Here is an 8,667-nt window from a genome sequence, read left to right as displayed (position 1 = left end):
ACTTGAGCCACAGCGCCACTTCCGGCTTTTTTCTTTCTGCTTATGTGGTGCTGAGGAATCGAACCCAGGGCCTCATGCATGCAAGGCAAGCGCTCTATCACTGAGCCACCTTCCCAGTCCCTCTTGTGACTGTCTTGAGTGTTCTTTGTAACCTAGTTCACCCTGGACAGGTCCTCAAGTAGTGCCCATACTAGACTGTGTGCCTTCCACAAATTCTTCACCCTGTTTCCTCTTCTTTTACTGGCTGGCTTCTGTTAATCATTTGTCATCCTAGTGATGTTAGCTCAATGTCCTCTTCTCTTGGTGCCTTTCCTACTATTCCCTGGCCCCTTTCACATGCTTGCCATCTCCTTCAAAGCTTGGCTGCATGTCCCCTAAGGTCTGCTGTCACACTTGATTCCTCTGTACCCTTAGCACAGTGTCCGTGAGGGCTGATTGAGTCACTGAGTAAATGGAGAGTCTTCTCCCTCAGGAACCTGCCCCTTACCCTCTGTACCTACAGTGTTTCCCTTCTTCCCTTCTCCTTGCCCTACTCCTCTGCTACAGGTTTTCTCCAATGAGGGCCAGTTCAAGTTCCGTTTTGGGGTTCGAGGGCGCTCACCTGGGCAGCTTCAACGTCCCACAGGTGTAGCAGTGGACACTAATGGAGACATTATTGTGGCAGACTATGACAACCGTTGGGTCAGCATCTTCTCCCCTGAGGGCAAGTTCAAGGTGAGAAGCCTACTGTTCTGGTACCTCTGGTGACTAGTGAAGCTGACCTCCTAGTGTTCAGAGCTTGAAGTGGTCTAGTCCTGCCTCCTGCTCTCTGGTTCATCCCTGTTCAAGGCACTGCTTTGATAGTAGGCTGAGACATCACTCTACCAGTCAGGACAAAGCACTTTCTGGTATCTCCTTCCAGACCAAGATTGGAGCTGGCCGTCTCATGGGGCCCAAGGGAGTGGCTGTAGATCGGAATGGACATATCATTGTGGTGGACAACAAGTCTTGCTGTGTCTTCACTTTTCAGCCCAATGGCAAGCTAGTTGGACGTTTTGGGGGCCGTGGGGCTACCGACCGCCACTTTGCAGGTATGGGAAGACAACTCTTAAGACCTACTGATGCCCCAGACCTTGGAACTCCCTTGGATACCCTGACCCTAAAGAGTTCTCCTTCTATAGCTTGATCGTAAAGACCTTCCCTTCTCTATACCCTAGTCCCATCATCTCAGAGATCTCAGCCCCTCTCCTAACGTCCTAGTTTCATCATTCCAGGTATGTTCTCTGTCCTACTCGGTACCTCAGCTTAATGCCCTAAAGGCCACTTTCTATTTTTAGGGCCCCATTTTGTGGCTGTGAACAACAAGAATGAGATTGTAGTAACGGATTTCCATAACCATTCAGTAAAGGTTGGTGTCCTCCCTACTTCCATAATCACTGTGCAATATCCCTCCCTCTTCCTTAAGACTCCTTTCTCCTTCATCTCCTTTTCCCTCACCCACCCTACCCCCGGCCCTTGAAATCATTCATCAAACCAATAAACATTCATGGCATGGCTACTTTGTCCCAGACACTATGCTATAAGCTGGGGATACAGTGATGAACCAAGCAAGTACATTTCCTGTCTTCTTACTTACAGAGTTTAGTAAGGAAGAGAGGGTAAACAGGGAATTACAGCATATGCTGTGATAGATTCTGTGAGAGGGAGCTGCAGGGAGCCGTGGGAGGACAGACCAGAAGCATTTGATTCAGGAGAAGTCTTGAAGTGCAACTGGAATCAACCAGAAGGCAGAGAAGGAGGAGACTGAGACAGAAGACACAGGAGGAGCAGGAGTGGGAAGTGGACATCCAGTATGTTCAAGAGACCATGGGTAGCTCAGACTAAGTTTGAAGAGAAAATGGGTGCAATATGAAGATGAGGCCTGTGTGCCCTGTTAAGGGGCTGGCTCTTCCACAGGGCTGTGAGGAATCCTGGAAGAAGTACAGGTGGGGGAATGATATAATTCTTTTTGTCTTAGAAAGATTAGTATGGCTGAGGTAGAACTAGACAGGAAGATTGATCTTTTCAAATGATCCAGATGAGAAATAATGAGAACCTACACCATGATAAAGATGTTGCCATATATACATAGGATGCACACCTGAGAGAGGGATTTGAGTCTGAATCAGGAGTTGTATGAATTTCTTGGCTGTCAGGCAGAGAAATAGGCAGAGAGGAGAATAACTCATCCAGTTGGGTAGTACTAATCATTGAGACAGAGAACTTGGAAGAGCTGCCTTCCCAGGGAAGATGTGCTGTTAGATTTGATCTGTCTAGTGGACATCAACTAAGATGTCCAGTAGACAGTAGGGTATGCAGATCTGAGGATCCTCAGGGCTGGAGATTTAGCCCCATCCTCTGAGGCCTGCCCTGTGTTTAAGGCCAGGTCCCCAGTCCCTAGCCCCTTCCCCCACCAGGTATACAATGCGGATGGAGAGTTCCTCTTCAAGTTTGGCTCCCATGGTGAGGGCAATGGGCAGTTCAACGCTCCCACAGGAGTAGCTGTGGACTCCAACGGGAATATCATCGTGGCTGACTGGGGCAATAGCCGCATCCAGGTGAGTAAAGGCTCTGGAATGGCTTGAGAGTGAGGCTTCTGGCTCTGCCTAAATGACCTCTGCCTCTGTCTGATTTCACCTCTCCCTTTGTTCTCTTGACTCTTTCCCCAGGTGTTCGACAGCTCTGGCTCCTTTCTGTCCTATATCAACACATCTGCAGAGCCACTGTACGGCCCGCAGGGCTTGGCACTGACCTCGGATGGCCACGTGGTGGTGGCTGACGCTGGCAACCACTGCTTTAAAGCCTATCGCTACCTCCAGTAGCTGCACAGGGTCCCTGCCTGGCTCATAGAGGGACGGACACAGGGGTGACTGGACAAGAGGGTCTGGCTGGGAGGTGGGCCAGACTCGGCAGCACTGAATGTGGGCTGTGGGCGTGGGTGCGCCTGGTGCCCTTCCTTCCCGCCCCTACCCCCACGGTTGCACTTTATTTATTTGGTACTTGCTTTGGTGACTGGGTGGGCCTGTACTATGGTATCAAGGATGTGTGCAGAGTTTCACCCTACCCCCTTTACACACCTTCCCTACACCCTCAGTCTGCTCTTTACCATCACCCCGATCCCATCCCCACCCCCCAGCCTGGGGCCACACCAGCCTCTTACTCCAGGACAGAAGTCCCTCTGGTTGTCTCCCTACCACCCCATACACACTGACAGAGACAGCAATACCCCACACCCCATATTAAATAAATGTCTTCACCAGGATGTTTATGCTGGGTTCTTATGGGATAAGGCTGTGAAGGGATGGGGAATTGGGACTAGCTTTGATCTAAGAGGTGAGTAAGCAGACAGACATGGGACCCAGACTCCCCACCTGGTCTTGGTACTTTGAAACTGCAGGAGAGAAGAACCACAAAAGGGTGGACCCTCAGATACTTTCCAGATCCCTATCCCCAGAGCCTGTGTCCTTGGATCTTCTATAGACATAAACCAGGCTTCGTCCCATCTTCCCTGGGGCTGGGAAGATGCAGCAGCCGTATGGTACACAATTTCAAGGTCTGAAAGCAATTGCTGAGGCCCTGGTGTAGGTTAGGGACCTGAAGCTCACCCAGGGAAACACCCAGGCACAAGGCACTATGGAAAATGTTAAGCTCAGATCCAAAGCCCTGAAGTCAGGTCCATGCCATTGCTCTCTGTTTCAAGGTTACTGCTCTTTCCTTAAAGTGGATGAGGTTTTCACATACCCTCTCGACTTCTGCTCTGTCAAAGTTTGGCTACTGTTTCTAAAAATAATTAAAACAACATTGTTTAGTGACATGGGAGGTAGGAATTAGGATTTTTTCCTCTCTACAAAAGGCTGAAACTAAGCTGGACACTGGTGGCTCACGCCTATAATCCTAGCTACTTAGGAGGTTGAGATCTGGGGATTGCAGTTCAAAGCCAGCCGGGGCAGGAAAGTCTGTGAGATTCTTATCTCTAAGTAACCACTAGAAAACCAGAAGTGGCACTGTGGCTCAAATGGTAGAGCGCTTGCCTTGAGCTGAAGAGCTGAGGGACAGCATCCAGGCCCAGAGTTCAAGCCCCATGACCAACATCAACAACAACAAAAGACTGAAGCTCAGATATTAAGTGTGTGTGAGGGTCATATTGTTGATGAAGCAGAGCATAGACTCAAACCTGTAGTTATCATGCTTCCAACCGGTCAGTTACAGCATCCTATAAGCCCTGTGCCCTAGTACGATGATTGACAGAGAAGGCACTGAATTAGATGGAAAATGGTGGGTCTGGGGAGGTTGGTCCCAAAAGTCAGGGAACATTGTCCTAGATAGCACACTTCCTGGGCCTAGGACAGGAAGGGCTGTCCATGGACCTGTAGAAGAACATAGGGTCTTTGTAAGGGCAGAGGAGGTACTACTTGGACCATATGGAAGCCTTCCTTATACTCACATGGAGCTGTTAGTCACTTCTCTATACCCTGAAGGTTAATTTATTAAAGCTATGTATGTATGTATGTATGTATTATATATATTTATTTGTGCCAGCACAAAATGCACTCAGGTCCTGGGTGCTGTCCCTAAGCTTTTTTTTTTTTTTTTTGGTCTGGTCGTGGGGCCTGAACTCTGGGCCTGGGCGCTGTCCCTCAGCTCTTCAGCTCGAGGCTAGCACTCTACCACTGGAGCTGCAGCACCACTTCCAGCTTTTTTCTTTTTGCTTATGTGGTGCTGAGGAATCGAACCCAGGGCCTCATGCATGCAAGACAAGCGCTCTACCACTGAGCCACCTTCCCAGCCCCAGCTGTTTTTGCTCAAGGGTAGCACTCTACCACTTGAGCCATAGCACCACTTCTGGATTTTTTTCTGAGTAGTTTATTGGAGGTGAGTCTCACAGACTTCTGTCTGAGCTGGCTTCAAACGGTGATCCACAGATCTCAGTCTCCCAAGTAGCTAGAATTAAAGGTGTGAGCAACCAGCACCTGGCTTTATTTTATTTTTGTTGGTCATGGGGCCTGAACTCTGGACCTGGGTGCGGTCCCTCAGCTCTTCAGCTTAAGGCTAGTGCTCTATCACTTGAGCCACAGAGCCACTTCTGACTTTCTTTTTCTGCTTATGTGGTGCTCAGGAATTGAACCCAGGGCCTCATGCATGCAAGACAAACACTCTACCACTGAACCACCTTCCCAGCCCCCCTGGCATTATTTTTATAATATAGTTTATTGTTATTAATGTGTTCTACAGAAGGGATTTCATTTTAAACAAGTATATATTGAGTGATTAGTCTTCGGTATTGTTTAGACAGTATGATGGGCCCTGAGAAATTAGAAAGGATCTGTCTTTATGGAGCTTACAGTTTACTCAGAAAGGAGACAAGGACAAGGAACTAAATGTGTAATCACTGAGTTCAAGTATGAAGAAAGAATAGAATATGATGACAGAGAACTTAGTGTTATATAGGGTGCATGTGGAAAGCTTCTTTAATCAGCAACCTGCAGGTTTGGAAGGGGTGGATAAAGAATCAGCCATGTTGAACAAAGGAGTCAGATTTCTGAGAAAGAGCAGGTACAAAGGTCCCGAGAGTGGAGATATTAGTGTGTTTGAGGATTACCTGTGGAGGCTCAGGACCTGTGAGGAAGTCAGAATCGCTTCAGGAGGGATAACCACTGGAGGAAGACAAGGAACCATTTTGGAGACTTGATCTTGAGTTAGATCCTTTAATTCAGGCCAGGATTTTGAATTTCATTTAGAATATAAGAGTAAAGTGCTGGGGCTGGGAAGGTGGCTCAGTGGTAGAGCGCTTGCCTTGCATGCCTGAGGCCCTGGGTTCGATTCCTCAGCACCACATAAGAAAAAAAAAGCCGGAAGTGGCGCTGTGGCTCAAGTGGTAGAGTGCTAGCCTTGAGCTGAAGAGCTGAGGGACAGCGCCCAGGCCCAGAGTTCAGGCCCCACAACCGGACTTAAAAAAAAAAAAAAGAGTAAAGTGCTGAAAAGCTTAAGCAATGGGAACAAATGGGCTGCCTTATAAACTGGAGCTGGGCAGTGAGGTCAAGAGAGAAATGAGAATGGAGAACAGAAAATGTTTTGGCATCTCTAACCTCCTGAAGACAGGATATCTTAAAATCACCTATAGTCTTTCTAGGAATGTATTCTAAAAAAATAACTGGGCAAATACCTCAATGAACCATAGAGGTATTCTCTGGTTAGCAGAATTAAAACTATTTTTTAAGAAGATCTCAGTTATGTGGTTATTTTGAGGACTGTTGTACAGAGAACCTGTTTCAGAGGGTAGGCAAGCAAAGACAGTCTGCACTACTATTATTGGGAAGCAAAACAGAATTCTTTAGCTATGAAGCAGCAGCAGCAATGAAGGAGAGGAGGTAAAATCCTTGACTTGTACATTTGATTAGTATAGTGGATGGGGTATTAAATAGCTGATTATCAAACTTTCATCACTTGGAGAGCTGGTTGTTAAAAGCCAACCATTATTAAAAAGTTTAAACTAGGGCTGGGATGGTGGCTCAGTGGTAATGCACTTGCCTTGCATGCTTGAGGCCCTGGGTTCAATTCCTCAGCACCCATAAGCAAAAAAAAAAAAAAAAAGCCAGAAATGGCGCTGTGGCTCAAGTCGTAGAGTGCTAGCCTTGAGCTGAAGAGCTGAGGGGCAGCGTCCAGGCTCAGAGTTCAGGCCCATGACCGGACCCAAAATAAAAATAAACTACATGAATCTGTTTTGTTAAAGCTGAAGATCACTCAAAACCTGTCACTTCCTGTTTTGCTGCATTTTATTGCATTACCTATCCTCTGAATTTCTTTACACCACTTGCATCATGTGGTAGGAATACCATACATTAGTCCATTATTGCACATCGTCTTAACTGGTGATAACTTGTTTGCAATTTGTTTGTGATAGGCAAATGTTACAAATCAGGGCTTTCCCAGCTTTAGACATCAGCTGTTAAATATTTACTAGCACACACCTTTATAGAGTTAGGAACACAGCCAGAGGGGTCAGGCAGCCAGGGTTCAAATCAGGGTTCCAACACTTGCTAACAACGTGACTTGGTTAAGATTCTTAATATTGCTAGGTACAGTGGTCCAATCCTAGCTGCTTAGGAGGTTAGAGATTGGGGACGTATGATTCAAGGCCAGCCTGAGCATAAAAGTTCATGGGACTCCATCCCAATGACTAGATGTGGTAGCACCCTCCTGTTATCTTAGCTACAGGTGATGGTTGGAATCTGGGTACCTGTCATTCCCAGTGACAGGGAAAGTACAGATAGGAGGATTTCCTGGAATAAAGCAAAGCCTTACCTGGAAAATCATAAAGGCAAAATCAGGCTAGAGGTATGGTTCAAGTGGTAGAGTATCTGCCTTGTTAATGTGAGGTCCTGAGATTAATTCCTGGTACAAAAAAAACCCTCAAAACCCCCAAAACCTAATGTTTTTCTTATTCATAAAATAGGACTAATAGTACTGTCTTAGTTCATTGTGCTGTTAAAATACCAATGACTGCATAATTTATAAAGGACAGAAATTTATTTCTCACAAGTCTGGAATCTGGGAAGTCCAAGATCAAGGTATTGGTAGATTTGGTGTCTGATGATTTTCTGTTTTCTTTCTTTCTTTCTTTCTTTCTTTCTTTCTTTCTTTCTTTCTTTCTTTCTTTCTTTCTTTCTTTCTTTCTTTTAATTTAAATAGTGGCATTAGCCAGGCGCCGGTGACTCATGCCTGTAAATCTAGCTACTCAGGAGGCTGAGATCTGAGGATCGAAGTTCAAAGCCAGCCCCAGAATGTTGAATTTTTATATGCTTATAAGTCCCCAAGAAAAGAAGTGTGGGATTGAGGCCTCAAGGTGGGGAAGATTAAAAACAAAAGGTATAAAAGAGAAGAGGTCTCTCCTCGGAAGAGTAGAGGTTTTCAGAGACAGTGAAAGGAGAATAGATAGGGGCAAACCACTAAGCCCTGTTAAAAGGGCTGAGAGGAGAAAGAGGAGGTAGAGCCAGTTTGTGAGACAAAACAAAGCAAAAACTGGGTGGGCCCCAGTCTGTAGTTCATTGGTGAGAGTGAACTGGTTTCTTTGGCCTCCAGGGGGCACTTGGGCACAAATATAGCCACACTGATCTGATCCTGTGGATTGGAATGACTCTGCATAGCGAAGGAGACCTTTCAAAGGAGGGCAACGGATAGAAAGGTCAGCCCTATGTTGGGTACTTGAGACACATTACCTGGTGCTGGGTGATTAGCACCAGGGTGGGCCCTGATTCCCAAATGGATATAGTCCTCTCTACTTCTCAGCTCCCGCTAGAATTTGAGCTTTTACCCAGGCCACCAGGCCACTTGTATGCAGAAGACTCTGAGAGCCCAATCCTTATAGATCTTGATAAGCCACTGTAGGTGAGATAAGACAGTAAACCAGTGAAGAGGGGCCAGAAATCACTCCTCTGGGATAAATGATGGATCCAGGGCTGCCGCAAAGGAGACCAGAGCACTGTCATAAAGAAGTAGCCAAGCTAAGTAAATTTTCTTTCTTTTTTTTTTTTTGTCGGTCGTGGGGCTTGAACTCTGGGCCTGGGCGCTGTCCCTCAGCTCTTCAGCTCAAGGCTAGCACTCTACCACTGGAGCTGCAGCACCACTTCCAGCTTTTTTCTTTTTGCTTAT

The 8,667-nt window shown here is 46.6% G+C and overlaps 1 protein-coding gene across 2 annotated transcripts in view; it reads left to right on the top strand.

The window, feature by feature from the left end:
- Positions 1–3,282, top strand: part of Trim3 (tripartite motif containing 3) — a 24,596-nt gene extending 21,314 nt beyond the window's left edge. For both annotated transcript variants that reach the window (XM_013035639.1, XM_013035640.1), the window contains 5 exons: positions 547–714; positions 902–1,070; positions 1,317–1,387; positions 2,436–2,576; positions 2,688–3,282. In XM_013035639.1, coding sequence (XP_012891093.1) covers positions 547–714; positions 902–1,070; positions 1,317–1,387; positions 2,436–2,576; positions 2,688–2,840 — 702 coding nt within the window. In that variant the 3' untranslated portion in view covers positions 2,841–3,282. The remainder of the gene's footprint in view (positions 1–546; positions 715–901; positions 1,071–1,316; positions 1,388–2,435; positions 2,577–2,687) is intronic.
- Positions 3,283–8,667: the final 5,385 nt, after the last annotated feature.

This window comes from Dipodomys ordii, unplaced genomic scaffold (genome assembly GCF_000151885.1).
Source record: "Dipodomys ordii isolate 6190 unplaced genomic scaffold, Dord_2.0 Scaffold216, whole genome shotgun sequence".
Classification (NCBI taxonomy): Eukaryota; Metazoa; Chordata; class Mammalia; order Rodentia; family Heteromyidae; genus Dipodomys; species Dipodomys ordii.
This window is presented reverse-complemented; position numbering and strand designations above follow the sequence as displayed.